Raw genomic sequence first — 14983 nt, 5'->3', positions numbered from 1 at the left:
AGTATTGCCCTTGCTGTCATACAGAATGGGGTGTGACTGCGCACAAAGTATTCAGAGGTATTCTGTGTCTGTGGTTCCATGTGATGCTCAGCATTTAATTAACAGACATACAAAGGAAACTTTTCCATTGATGTGAATGGATCCTCCTGGCATTCTGTCAACTGACCATTAATATGTAAATGCATCTTAATTGATTGTTCTGTTGTGTAGAAAAAAAGGCCTTGTCAATGTCACCATTATAACCTGATTATTCAAAATGTCTTGTCTGTCTGTCTGTCTGTCTGGCTGTCTGATCCTGACAAGCAGAGTGGAGGATATGGTGAGTGTTTTAGTAGTTTTTGTTGTTGTTTCTCCCCCCCCCCCCATTAGTTTTATCTCATGCACATATTTTTGGCCAAATGCTATAGTGCATTACTGTGCCTATGCAACCCATTGGACGGGACCCTAAACTTGTCTGCCTGGTACCTCATAAAACTTGTCTCATTACAGACACAGGCAGTGACACTTGCTGAAAAAATGTTCACCAAAGAAGTTAAATTTTCTGTATGAGGGGAATTTTCAGAGCTTAGTAACTCTTTCTTGGTCATTCCAGGGCTATTTTTTTTTTTTTTGTTTTCATGTTAACGTCACACTATCCCTTACCTATGTCACAGTGGTGCCTTTATTTTCCACTTGTTTCCTCTATATTATTATTAGAAAACAATTCTTCCTGGGAGCACTTTCATTCTGGTGAGTGAGCAAGGTTCAATATTTTGCTAGTTTTCTTAACCTCAAAGAGGTTGTTCTCTGAAGCCTCAGGTAAATTTTTATACTTGTTTCTCTGTTCCAGGTGGCAGGGGCTCGTACAGCGACATAGGCGGACCAGTCATCACAACTCAAGTCACTATCCCAAAAGATGTAAGTCTGACGTCTGTGAATGCTGCCAGTGATCTTTGCAGCAAAGGAATAAAATGAACTTGAGGCTTTTTCCTTTCTAAATGGGCTTTCCGCACACCTGTCTGTTTTGCAGCTGGCTGGCTCCATCATTGGGAAGGGTGGCCAGAGGATCAAGCAGATCCGACACGAGTCTGGAGCATCCATCAAGATTGATGAACCACTAGAGGGCTCTGAGGACCGCATCATCACCATCATAGGCACACAGGACCAGATCCAGAATGCCCAGTACCTCCTTCAGAACAGGTGCTTTTGCACCTTCATAGAAGTCATGAATCTTTTATGCACATCTTAAAACTGCATGATTAAACATTCATTTCAAGTTTTTAACTCAGTACTATTGTATGAATGTACACAATTTGTGTGTTGTGACAGAATTTAGCCTTTAGTTACAACTTGTAACTGCCCCATATGAGAAGTGCTTCATTGTGTTTCATTTCAATTGCAATTCAATTTATTAAATTTATAGAGCATCAAATCCCAACAAAGCTGCTTGACACAATTAAGGTCTAACCTTACCAACTGCTAGAGTGAGCACACAGGTGACAGTGGTAAGGAAAAACTCCCTCTGATGGTAATGAGGAAGAAACCTCAGGCAGACCAGACTCAGAGGGGGGACCCATTGCTTAGGCCATTCTAACAGTTAACAAGGTTTTTAACAAAGGTTTACAGATCTGAAGAAACAGAAAACAGGAATTTAAAACATCTGCTGCATCAGCTTCAGGCATGGCATCTCGCGGTCACTCCAGCATCCTGTCGTCCACAGACGCCATTCCCACGCATTTCCTCCACACCTCGGACAGAGAAAGGGAGCAGAATCAGTCAGCCAAAAAACCACACCAAAGGTATCATGAATCAACATTAAATCGACAGGAAAGCAGAGAAAATGCTAAGGTGATCGCCACCCGCTAGCCCTAAGCTTCACTAACAGACCCAGAATTTAGATGACGTTGAGGCCGAAACCTGTTCCATTACTAATAAAATGAATTCAAAAGGATAGGAAGCATAGTACCATGCTATTGCAGCCAGAATTTTTATTCACCCTAGGGACACAATGTAGCCCTGCGCCCTGAGAACGCAGAGCTCAGGCTGGTACATAGGGTTTAATTAGGTCACCTAAGTAGGAGGTGTTAGTCAGTGAACAATTTTATAGGTTAATAGCAGAATATATTTCGAAGAAAGCTGTCCTCATAATATCTCTAATGTGTAGGTCAAAGGACAACATGATCTCACATGGACAGGAAGCCAGTGAAAAGTAAGAAATTGCTGGATATCCATCTTGTCACTGACACAAGGCAGTCCTAAGAACTTCATGTGTATGGGATTACCAGCAGTTACCAGCATGTACAACAGAGTATCAAAAACACCACAGTATGTGCCCAAGGGGTGCTGTATAAAGGGAGAAAATCAGGGGGCCTAAGACCGACCCCTGTGAAACCCCATATTTCATGTCACTAAGGTTAGAGGTAATTTTGTTGTACAACACACAGTGAGGACGACGGGTATCAGGTATGATGTCAACCATGCAAGGACATTCCCAGTTATCCCAGAATGATTCTCCAGCCTATCAAGTCCAATACGATGATCCACTGTATCAAATACAACGCTAAGATGCAACAGCACCGAAACTGTAGTGGTGTCTGAATCCATTGCAAGCAGAAGATCATTCACCACTTTAGTGAGAGCCGTCTCTGTGGAATGATATTTTCTAAAAACAGACTGCATTGGCTCAAAAAGATTATTTTCAGTAAGGTGGTCCACGAGCTGCTGTGAAATCACCTTTTCCAGAATTTTTGAGCAAAATGATAGATTTGATATCGTTATAGTTTTTCAGTATTAAGGTCAAGATTAGATTTCTTAAGTAATCGTTTGATCACTGCAATTTTGAAACATTTAGGAACAGATCTCGATGTTAATGACATATTGATCATTTCCAACACAGTAGGCCAAAGAATGGGCTACAGGTCCTTAAACAGTTGGTATAGGATCAAATAAGCAGGTGGTGCCTTTAGCAGACTTTGCTTGTTTCGTCAGCATACCCAGTGAGATACTATCAAATTCGGAAAATCTAGATAATACATCAATGATGGCACCCACCTAAGTAACAGGGTGTAGTGGCTGGATCAAAGCATGCTGGGATATATTTAATGTCATCTAGTTTCTTCTCAAAGTAATTAAAAAAAATCTTGTGCTGTAAAAGGAGAGCGACTTACAGGTGGTTGTTCATGAATAAGTGTTGCCACTGTGTCAAACAGGAACTTTGAATTATACTTGTTTTTGTTGATCAAATCAGAGTAGTAGGCACACTTTATACCCAGTAGTGCATGCTTACAGTAGTGTTCAGAAAAATAGTAGTGCCATGTGACTAAAAAGATTAATCCAGGTTTTGAGTATATTTCTTATTGTTACATGGGAAACAAGGTACCAGTAGATTCAGTAGATTCTCACAAATCCACCAAGACCAAGCATTCATGATATGCACACTCTTAAGGCTATGACATTGGGCTATTAGTAAAAAAGGGGGTGTTCACAATAATAGTAGCATCTGCTGTTGACGCTACAAACTCAAAACTATTATGTTCAAACTGCTTTTTTAGCAATCCTGTGAATCATTAAACTAGTATTTAGTTGTATAACCACAGTTTTTCATGATTTCTTCACATCTGCGAGGCATTAATTTTGTTGGTTTGGAACCAAGATTTTTCTCGGTTACTAGTGTCTTGGGGTCATTGTCTTGTTGAAACACCCATTTCAAGGGCATGTCCTCTTTGCTTCACTGTCTTCACTGTGAACTGTGGCTTGAATTTGGGGGTCGTCTCACAGACTGTCTGCGGCCCTTGGACCAAAAAAAGAACAATTTTACTCTCATCAGTCCACAAAATATTCCTCCATTTTTCTTTAGGCCAGTTGATGTGTTTTTTTGGCAAATTGTAACCTCTTCTGCACGTCTTTTATTTAACAGAGGGACTTCACGGGGGATTCTTGCAAATAAATTAGCTTCACACAGGTGTCTTCTAACTGTCACAGCACTTACAGGTAACTCCAGATTGTCTTTGATCATCCTGGAGCTGATCAATGGGTGAGCCTTTGCCATTCTGGTTATTTTTCTATCCATTTTGATGGTTGTTTTCCATTTTCTTCCATGCGTATCTTTTTTTTTTTTTTTTTTTTTTTGGGCCATTTTAAAGCATTGGAGATCATTGTAGATGAACAGCCTATAATTTTTGCACCTGCGTATAAGTTTTCCCCTCTCCAATCAACTTTTTAATCAAACTACTCTGTTCTTCTGAACAATGTCTTGAACGTCCCATTTTCCTCAGGCTTTCAAAGAGAAAAGCATGTTCAACAGGTGCTGGCTTCATCCTTAAATAGGGGACACCTGATTCACACCTGTTTGTTCCACAAAATTGACGAACTCACTGACTGAATGCCACACTATTATTGTGAACACCCCCTTTTCTACGTTTTTTTTACTAATAGCCCAATTTCATAGCCTTAAGAGTGTGCATATCATGAATGCTTGGTCTTGTTGGATTTGTGAGAATCTACTGAATCTACTGGTACCTTGTTTCATCAAAACCTGGATTAATCTTTTTAGTCACATAGCACTACTATTATTCTGAACACTACTGTATAGTCTAGAATAGCATTGCGCCATAGAAGGTGGAATAGTTCTAGTTCTGAACTACACTTCTAGTCTTATGCTTGAGGCCACATAAGTAATCATTGAATCAAGGTGACTGTTTTTTTGAGGGGGGGGGGGGGCATGGTTTTAATATAGCTGGAGTGATCATGTTGAGTGTGGTTGTGAGGACTCAGTTTAAGCTGTCCACAAGACTGTCTACTGAATGGTCATTTTCCAAACGTGACATTAAGATATCAGGCAGTCTTGCTCCAAGTTCAGGTAGTTTGAGTTGATGTGTAATAGATAAGGTTCTTGTTCCAGTAAACACGGCAGCAAGACTATGCTTAATATGTGAGTGATCGAAGATCAGTGAAGCAAGAGGCATGATGTCAGTATTTATGACAGCGATAGCGCAAACGAGAACCAAATCCAGGGTATTTCCACTGTGTGTCGAACCCTGAATGCATTGCTGGAATCATAATATAGCCATAATGTCTGTAAATGATTTGCAGAGGGGGTCAGAAGGCTTATTTATATGAATGTTGAAGTCACCAACAATCAAAATGTTATCTGCATGGGTTGCCAAATTAGAGATAAACTCACCAAATTTATCTAAGAATTCAGAATATGGGCCCGGGGTCTGTATATGGTGACAAAATAGCACGGTTGATTTTTAATCTTCTGACCTTGGCTATATGTCGTATCCTGGGTAGAGCGGACAGTCAGATGTGCAAATGAATATTTTATACCCCTAACAACTAGTAAACTAAACCCAGATTTATAAATTGGAGCAACACCCCCACCTTTAAATGTGTACGCCTGTGGGCAGATTTCATTTAAGGGGAGGACAGCAGTTGGTTTAAGCCAGGTTTCACATAAACCAATCATATCTAAGTGGTGTTCCATAAATGGATAATTTATCAACAGTGATTTTGAGGACCATGACCTTTTATTAATGAGACCCAAACTAAGGATATCAGTGGGGTTGACAATTGGACCTTTGAGATTTGGGGGTGGTTCCAGAGTACTATGTATAAGAAGCCTAAATTTAGGTTTAGCTTTAAGACGTTCCACGTGGGTTGTAGGTAGCAGACACAAAATATTTGATGTTGCAGGAACAGCCAGTGGGGCATCCTCACTTTTAATGTCATCCAATGTAGTAATGAGTGTTAAGTTTGCAAAACATATCCCTCTGTGCCATTTATGGACACGTCTGCAGAAACTGACCACAGTCTCAACTTAAAGAATTTTCCTCCCTGCCACATAAACTTCACTATCACCACAGTTGATTTTGTATGCTAATTTCCCCACTAAGCTAATGGATTCCACGCCCACATTAATGGTAAGGTGTTTCAAAGCACAGCTGCATAATTTTGTCACTGTTGTGTTTCTGTGTTGCTTTGTTTTCAGTGTGAAGCAGTACTCCGGTCGCTTCTTCTGAGGATGACGACAACAGCGGGAGAGTGAAGCCAAGCTGCCGCACCGTTAACGCGGTCTATTCAGAGTCCACATTCCTCTGCTTTGGATAGATGTTCCCCCTCCCCCCATCACATATTCATAATTTTATTTAGTTTGGAAATATCTTAATTTGTCAAACGACAAACGAGGAGTCGCTAACATTTTTCTGTGCTGGTGTAACTGTCAGTCTGTCCCGCTGCTGTTGGGACTACATCCACCTGTGCGGTAACCTTTGGTGTTGTGAGCGTCTCCATTTCATTACCGCATGCAGAATGTAGTTTAAATAATTTTTCTTTTTTGCTCTTCTAAAAATGAAGCACGATCTTGCAAGGTTTTAGAATGTCGTTTAATAAAACTTTGATTTTCATATAACATCCTGTGTTCAGTTTCTCACTAAAGTTCAGTGCTGTTTGTGGTAAATGGGCTTTTATTCGAATCAGTGCATCAGTATGATGATGGATGGAGTCAGTTTTCTGAGCGCCCCACCCCCAGAAAACCCCCCCCCACAAAAAACAGCTGTGTAAATATTTTTTCTGCATAGGTTTGATAATTTGAAGCTTGAATAAAGTCTGATTTTGTTTTCGATTGTCCAAAAAGGAAACTGTCAAAGATCTGTCCCCCGCCCACCTCCTGTGTGCACGGTCTGGGATAATGTTTGATACATAAGCTCCATTGTTGCTTGTATAAGTGTTTCCTGTTTTTTGTTTTTTTAAATAAAAGACCTCTTGCAACGGTGCCTGATGTTGGAGGCGTGCATCCCCCATATTGCGTTTACCGTCGGGTCATAGCGGTATCTTTGCGTCTGATATCTGTAGTACCTGCAGGTGTTGAGTAAATAAAGCGTGATACAGTTCAAACAAGCGTTCTGTGTGATTTCAACAAATGTAAAGAACTCTTGCAGAATACTTCAACCCTTCTAAAAAAATAGTTACCAATGTTACATGCTGACATTTATACTGTGAAAACTTGTCAACAGAGATTTTTCATTCATTCTTTTTCTTCCACTTATCCGGGCCACGGTGACAGTAGATCAAGCAGCTCAACCCATGCTTCCCTATCCTCAGCCAAATCTTAACTTCCTGAGAGGATCCAGGAGGCATTCCAAAGCCATCTGGGGAATACTATATCCCTCCAGTGTGTCCTGGGTCTTCCCAGATATTTTCGAATTAAATATGATTGGATTGAAGAGAAGTACTGCTAAGGAGCATCCTGAAGATGTTGCATTTTAAAGTCCCATGTTGTTAGTCTCCTAAAGTTTTTATTCCCCGCTGGCCGAAGGCGGGTTATGTTGTGATTTACGTATGTCCGTTCGTCCATCCCAAAAAGGGTGTAAGCGTTCTGAAATCCAACTATTACATTTTTAGGAGGAATTTTGTGAAGCATGGTACATGTCATTGTTACAGGTTGATAATACGCATATTATATCATTCAAGTTGGACCCAGTTTTACCAGCATTATGGCCCTTGATTAACAAATCTAGACTTCTCAGTTTCATGAGTGGATGCTTGCATTCTGAAATCAACTCTCACTTTTAGGAGGGATTTTGTGAAAATTGGTACAATTCCTTGTTATAGTTTGGTAATATGCATATTATCATATCATTCAAGTTGGGCTCATTTCACGACAGCTATGGGCCTTGATTAACGAATTGAGACGCTGTCAGTTTCATGAGTGGATGCCTGCATTCTGAAATAAACCATCACATACCTTGAAATGTTATAAGAATGTAACAAACACTTGTACCAAAGTAACATTTTCCAGCGGGGGATATTGTGCTGTCAGAGCACTGATGTTCTGTATTGCCAAAACACTGAAATCTGCATATTCTCTGAAACAGATGATGCGTAAATCCTGAATTGTTGGTTCAATCACTTTCAGCAAAACCTTAAAGCTACCGTATGTTTTAGTGTCATCCAGTGGTGAAGTTGCAGATTGCATGTTGCCATCACCAGTCACTATTTTGCTTCCCTTTGCATAGTTTGGCAATGGGGATTCATGTTCCCTTGCGTTATGTTAAGCAATGTTTATGGTCCCCCACTTCAAAAAAGCAGATTCTTGAACTTAAGCGGGAATCAACCACGGGATGAGCATTGTAGCCTCTGTGAAGTAGCCTGCTTGCATGTAGATATGAAGAAATCATTCTAAGATGAACACATCCATTAGCTGTTGCAGCACACTAATGAGCAAATCATGAGTATTATATTCCATTTCTGCTCAAATGCCTGTAAATCCTACCTTCAAGCAGTTTCCACCGACATACACAATTTGCAGGTCTCAGTTGCTCTTTTTGCTAAATGTCAGCCACAAAAATGGAGTTTGTAAGGGTGAGTACATGTACCTGCGGCCCAGATGTAATCTTGAATGTGTTGCTAGTGATGTGATGAAACCAATAAGCCAGCCCCTGGTCAGCATGGTGGCAACGTGCTTTGTGCAGCCAAAAGTAGGAATGGAATTCCCACATTTGTGCCATGTTGCGGTCATATAGCACTCAACATTTTGGGGATGTCTTGTTGGAATGAGCAGGCAGAGAACCCTCCATAAATTGCAGTTTGTGGCATCACTTTTCAACATAGTGTCTTAATAGGGAAGGGGTGTCTTTGGATGAGATCTGTTTGGAGGGTCCTTAAGTTGTCATGGCAATCCCTCTGTGATCAAGATTGTCTCTTGATACAGTCACAGACATGATGGTCCATGTGGAGATGACTGAAAAGCCCCTCTTGCTGCACGTAAAGTATAGAATAGATGTTTATTGTCATTGCATTTCTGCAATGAAATTCTGGTGGCACTTTCCAAACAGCTATACACAAAAAACAACACAACAGCAACTTTAAAAAAAACAATGAACAGGTTCACAGGATGGCAGACCTTAAAATGCCAAAAGAAAAACGGTGCTTATTGCTTTAGTAAGGTAGGATAGTTTTAGATATGTAAACAGACTGTATTGTTTATTGCACATGTTGATATCTGTGAGTGGTTGTGGGAGGGGGTGGTGTGGGGTAGGGTGATGGAGGCTACAGATCTGGGGAAAAAGCTGTTCCTTAGCCTATTAGTCTGTGCCCTTATTCGCCCTGTTGAGGTTTCAAGTCCTGCAAAATCTTGCAAAACTTTGAAGAGGTCGCTGCACTGCAAGATGTCTGTAACATTGAGAACTGCTATGAGACGCTTTGATTAGGCTGCACTTTAACCGCTGCACACGGACAACAGCATTAACATCGCAACATAAAACTGTATATTATTCCTAAAACTGTCATGAATGTATTATCTGGGTTTTTAGACATTACTGTTTGTTTTATGTAAACATGCTAGAAGCTCAGGTTGTTTCTCTGTTATTTTCAATGGGAGTTGCTGTAAGCTGTGATCGCCTCCTGTTCATGTCGTTCTGGGGGAAAGTGAAATTTGCTCTTGAACGTCCTGCTTATTGTCCTTTACAGCACTGTTTGGTCTGTTCGTTCCAGAGTAATATATATAAAATGTCTGAAATTCGGATTGCGTTTATTAAATTCCATGCAGGTTAAATGTATTTGGAATATTTATTTTAGCAAGTTTTCAGGGTCTCGTGCATGCAGTCTCTTATTAACGTGGTGAAAAGCATAAAAAAAATTACATTTTGGTCGTATACTGTTCATTTGCAATTGTGTGGATTATCTATGCTGTTTTGACTGCAGTGACTCTGGTGTGCAAGGGATTATGGGATATCTCTATAGGGCGATTAGTATGGTACCTCTTCCCCAACGGCAGAGGAGCAAATGGAATATCTTGCAGATGGCCCGTGCTCTCCTCTGCAAGCGCTCAACATACACAGAGTCTTAAGTCCGGGAGCTCAGCTCTTACAATCCTCTGTGCTGTCTTCATCACCCGGGACGGCTCTTTTCTGTCCTGGGACGTGCAGCACTGTACCACACTGTGCAGCCCTGGCAGAGAATGCTCTCGATAAGACTCCCTGAGTATTGTTGGAAGGACTAGGTGTCAAATCAACTGTTATTTTGGGAGACTCGAATGAAATGTAGTACTTGCATGGTGAGGGACATCAGCTAAAACATGGCCAAGTGGTGCGTATCTCTGGGCATGTACCAGCATGCAGAGGTACCTCAGTGATGAGGACCCCAGATATGGATCATACAAATATATGATGATAATGATAATATGATAAAATCAAGTTGTTCACCAATGAATATGGCTTTTTACACCTTTCAGAAAACCATACAACATTTATCATTTATAGGTATATGATAAAATCATTATTATTATGGCTTTTTACACCCTTCAGAAAACCATGATAACTGATAATATTTTAAAAATTTAAATTTTATTTTATTTTTTTGAAGGGTGCAGCCTTTAAAGCATCTAATTTGACACACAATGGTAATCTAGCAACTTTTACATTTCAGAGATCCATTAGTGACTTCTGGTGAGATTTTTATTTTATTTTAAATTGTTTTATTTTTTTGGCAACACTGTTGGAGAGTGGGGGGGGGGGGGGGGGCTGTGTAACACCGCAATGGGACCCGAGGAAACACAAATCCGCCTGTGCCAACAAACATAATGTAGTAAACAGTAAATTGCTGTTCTCTTATTTATGATTACCTGTGGCTTTGCTGCCACATAATGAATTTTGCCTGTGAAAATGTAGCGTTTTGGCAGTGAGAGATGTGGATCTCCTCTCTTCAGCCTGTTTACTCCCATAAGTGTCTCATACATTTTCTGGTTAAGACCGGAAATCTGCTCCCGTAATGTAATAAACTCACAGCAACGTTTCTCAGCAGGGACAGCCCTCGGTCACATGGTGCCGTCTATACCCTGGAACACACACGGGACACAAAGTGCGCGACAGAGCTGGCAAATAAAAGGAGGTGACCCGTTGGAGAGTGCGACTTTTTAGCATTTTTAACGGCGTTATGGAGTAAAAACTGCGCCACTTTCAGCCCACCATCGAGACTCGCCTAAAGGGGTAAAAAAAAAAAAAAAAAAACTACTTTGGTTTTTTAACTTGTTGCTCAAAGTTACTTTATTTTTTGCTTGAGGAATAACGAGCTAAAATGCAAGTTTGACAGTAATAACTTCCTCATTTTACGTTTGCTAAAGCTTTGGCGCAAAAAAAAAAAATGTGTCTGGGAGAACTGAAAGTGCGAGTTTTTTGTGGTGTTTGTGTGCCTCGTAAGGAGAAGATGATTCTGAGCTCCGTGGGGAGCTGCTGCCTCGGTCCGGAGGCCAAAGAGGCTCGAAGGATCAACGATGAGATCGAGAGGCAACTCCGCCGGGACAAGAGGGACTCCCGACGGGAATACAAGATCCTTTTGCTCGGTAAGAAGCGACCAGCGACTCGCAAACAACAAGTGCGCAATGATGCGCCTCCGCTGGACAAATAGGGACACATCCAGTCCACATCAGACTGCACATGCAGGCCTTCACACATTAGAACAACCAAAGATAACTATCTTTAGCAATAACTACTGAATTAGTGATTAAATGAGGTATGACAGAGGCGTAGCTAGAAATGGGAACTGCCATGGGGTGGGGTGTACTTGGTCATCAATTAATAAAATTTTAAAATAAAAGCAAGTTGAGCTTTGTGAAAATAGAGCAATATCAAACGTCAAAAAATTACCCATTATCTGATCTTACTTAGTGTTTTCATAAAGGCCGTGGCTATTCGCACGGCGGCCGTGTCCATAACTGTCATTTGGCTATTCGCACAGCAAGACTCTGGTACAGTAGTGTTCAGAATAATAGTAGTGCTATGTGACTAAAAGGATTAATCCAGGTTTTGATTATATTTCTTATTGTTACATGGGAAACAAGGTACCAGTAGATTTAGTAGATTCTCACAAATCCAACAAGACCAAGCATTCATGATATGCACACTCTTAAGGCTATGATATTGGGCTATTAGTAAAAAAAAGTAGAAAAGGGGGTGTTCACAATAATAGTAGTGTGGCATTCAGTCAGTGAGTTTGTCAATTTTGTGGAACAAACAGGTGTGAATCAGGTGTCCCCTATTTAAGGATGAAGCCAGCACCTGTTGAACATGCTTTTCTCTTTGAAAGTCTGAGGAAAATGGGACGTTTAAGACATTGTTCAGAAGAACAGCGTAGTTTGATTAATAACTTGATTGGAGAGGGGAAAACGTATACGCAGGTGCAAAAACTTATAGGCTGTTTATCTACAATGATCTCAATGCTTTAAAATGGACAAAAAAACCAGAGACGTGTGGAAGAAAACGGAAAACAACCATCAAAATGGATAGAAGAATAACCAGAATGGCAAAGGCTCACCCATTGATCAGCTCCAGGATGATCAAAGACAGTCTGGAGTTACCTGTAAGTGCTGTGACAGTTAGAAGACGCCTGTGTGAAGCTAATTTATTTGCAAGAATCCCCTGCAAAGTCCCTCTGTTAAACAAAAGACGTTACAATTTGCCAAAGAACACATCAACTGGCCTAAAGAGAAATGGAGGAATATTTTGTGGACTGATGAGAGTAAAATTGTTCTTTTTGGGTCCAAGAGTCGCAGACAGTTTGTGAGACGACCCCCAAACTCTGAATTCAAGCCACAGTTCACAGTGAAGACAGTGAAGCATGGTGGTGCAAGCATCATGATATGGGCATGTTTCTCCTACTATGGTGTTGGGCCTATATATCACATACCAGGTATCATGGATCAGTTTGGATATGTCAAAATACTTGAAGAGGTCATGCCCTTGAAATGGGTGTTTCAACAAGACAATGACCCCAAGCACACTAGTAAATGAGCAAAATCTTGGTTCCAAACCAACAAAATTAATGCCTCGCAGATGTGAAGAAATCATGCAAAACTGTGGTTATACAACTAAATACTAGTTTAGTGATTCACAGGATTGCTAATAAATCAGTTTGAACATAACAGTTTTGAGTTTGTAGCGTCAACAGCAGATGCTACTATTATTGTGAACACCCCTTTTTCTACTTTTTTTTTTACTAATAGCCCAATTTCATAGCCTTAAGAGTGTGCATATCATGAATGCTTGGTCTTGTTGGATTTGTGAGAATCTACTGAATCTACTGGTATCTTGTTTCCCATGTAACGATAAGAAATATACTCAAAACCTGGATTAATCTTTTTAGTCACATAGCACTACTGTATATTTGCACGGCAAGACTCTGGTGGTAAAACTTGGAACTACTTGTATAACAAACGTACTGCATTCAAGATGTCATAACTCCTTTAATATTTTTCGATCTTGATTATTATTGTTTTATTATTATTCGGCCGTGTCCATAACTCTCATTTCACTATTCGCACGGCAAGAATCTGGTGGCAAAATGCAGTATGTTTGTGTGACCACAGGACCTTTGTGGCCGGGACGGCGGTGGGATCGAACCTGGACGGCTCGCACTAAAGTCCATTCCTCTACCAGGTCAGCCAAAGGGGAATTCCCCGTTAGCCAAGCTAGCGGGAACGTCTTTTCAATCAGGACCCGGGACCTTTATCCCGCTGCATTTGTTTATACAAGTAGTTCCAAGTTTTACCACCAGAGTCTTGCCGTGCGAATAGCCAAATGAGAGTTATGGACATGGCGGCCGTTCCTTTCATAAATGTAAATTGTGAATTAAAATTGGGTGATGAATTTCTGTTGAAATGAAGAATTGTTGACAGGGGTGAAACTAGATATATTTCAGACACCCACAATCTAGAGGTGGGCGGATCGATCCTAATATCGATAATATCGATACCAACACTGGTATTGATATTGTGAACGATCCTTGTGTAAAACGATTGATACTCAAGCTTTTTTTTCTCTCCCGCACGCACTGACTGCTGCGCACGCAGATTCATCAAAGTCTACTCTCTGTCTGTAAGAGCAGCGCTGCGCTGTGTCACACAACATGGAGCAGCGCACCCTTGTATTGTGGTTTGTCAGCCCTCTACCTCAGGAGATTTTGTTTTAAGTTGTGTTGAGTGATATTTTTTTAAACAAGTATTTCATGTATTTTGTTGTCACGTACAATGTTCGGCAAAATTCTATCCTAGGTCTTTTGGATCCTTTGGAGCTATGAAGCTTAAATATGAAAAAGTATCGGTATCAATATCGGTGATACTGGGCCTGTATTTACTTGGTATCGGATCAGTACCAAAATTCCCGGTATCGCCCACCTCTACCACCTCTTTTATATTATTTATGGGTTGGGTGGGGGGTTCCAGTTAAACTTGCCCATTGCAAACAATGAAAATAGCATCAGTGGTCATCACGCGTTAGGGAAAAAAATGCAAATGGCATGAAATGCGGTCACTGAAGGTATTAAGAATAAGAGTATGATCAACTTTATTTATCCCGAAGGAAATTATTTTATTTCTGAGTGATAAAACATCTGCAACATATTTCTGCAGATATTGAAAGATCTGAGCTTCCTGAGGAAGTACAGTCAGCTCTGACCTTTCTTATACACAGCATCTGTGTTTACAGTCCACTCCATTTTGTTGTCTATGTGGACACCCAGGTACTTGTAGTAGTCCATAATGTCCATCTCAATTCCAATGATGGATCTGGGTTGGGACAGGTCTTCCATCTTCTGAAGTCCTCCACCAGCTCCTTCAACTTAGATATGTTGAACTGCAGGTGGTTGTGTCCATACCACTCTCCAAACCTGTCCACCACAGTCCTCACAGTGCTGCCTGCTTCCTCCAGGTGAGCGTAAGCTCTGTTCAGCATGAAGATGATGGCATCCTCCTGGTACGCAAACTGCAGGGGTCCAGCGATGGTTCCACGACTGTGCGGAGGTGCCTCAGGATGAACCTCTCAAGTGACTTAATAACTTGTGATGTTAGGGCCACAGGTCTGTAGTCATCAAGTGCGTTGGGGTTCTTCTTCTTGGACACAGGGACCAGACATGAGGTTTTCCACCACTTAGGAACAACCATCTGGCTCAGACTCAAGTTTAAAATATGCTGGGAAATCCCACACAGCTGGATAGCACATCCTTTCAGCACTGT

General features: G+C 40.9%; 2 protein-coding genes across 5 annotated transcripts in view; both read left to right on the top strand.

Annotated features, from left to right (window-relative positions):
• hnrpkl (heterogeneous nuclear ribonucleoprotein K, like) overlaps positions 1–6869 on the top strand; it is a 54927-nt gene extending 48058 nt beyond the window's left edge. For all 3 annotated transcript variants that reach the window (XM_034192289.1, XM_034192290.1, XM_034192291.1), the window contains 5 exons: positions 307–319; positions 697–729; positions 830–897; positions 1010–1179; positions 5969–6869. In XM_034192289.1, the coding sequence (XP_034048180.1) occupies positions 307–319; positions 697–729; positions 830–897; positions 1010–1179; positions 5969–5999 (315 nt within the window). In that variant the 3' untranslated portion in view covers positions 6000–6869. The remainder of the gene's footprint in view (positions 1–306; positions 320–696; positions 730–829; positions 898–1009; positions 1180–5968) is intronic.
• A 3876-nt stretch (positions 6870–10745) lies between these two features.
• Positions 10746–14983, top strand: part of LOC117529428 (guanine nucleotide-binding protein G(q) subunit alpha-like) — a 43148-nt gene continuing 38910 nt past the window's right edge. The window contains exons 1-2 of one of the 2 annotated variants that reach the window (XM_034192211.1): positions 10746–10964; positions 11176–11317. In XM_034192211.1, coding sequence (XP_034048102.1) covers positions 11182–11317 — 136 coding nt within the window. In that variant the 5' untranslated portion in view covers positions 10746–10964; positions 11176–11181. The other variant, XM_034192209.1, reaches the window with a different exon arrangement.

Source organism: Thalassophryne amazonica, chromosome 17 (genome assembly GCF_902500255.1).
Source record: "Thalassophryne amazonica chromosome 17, fThaAma1.1, whole genome shotgun sequence".
Taxonomy (NCBI): Eukaryota; Metazoa; Chordata; class Actinopteri; order Batrachoidiformes; family Batrachoididae; genus Thalassophryne; species Thalassophryne amazonica.
Note: the sequence above shows the minus strand (reverse complement) of the source record. Positions and strands in the feature narration are given on the sequence as shown.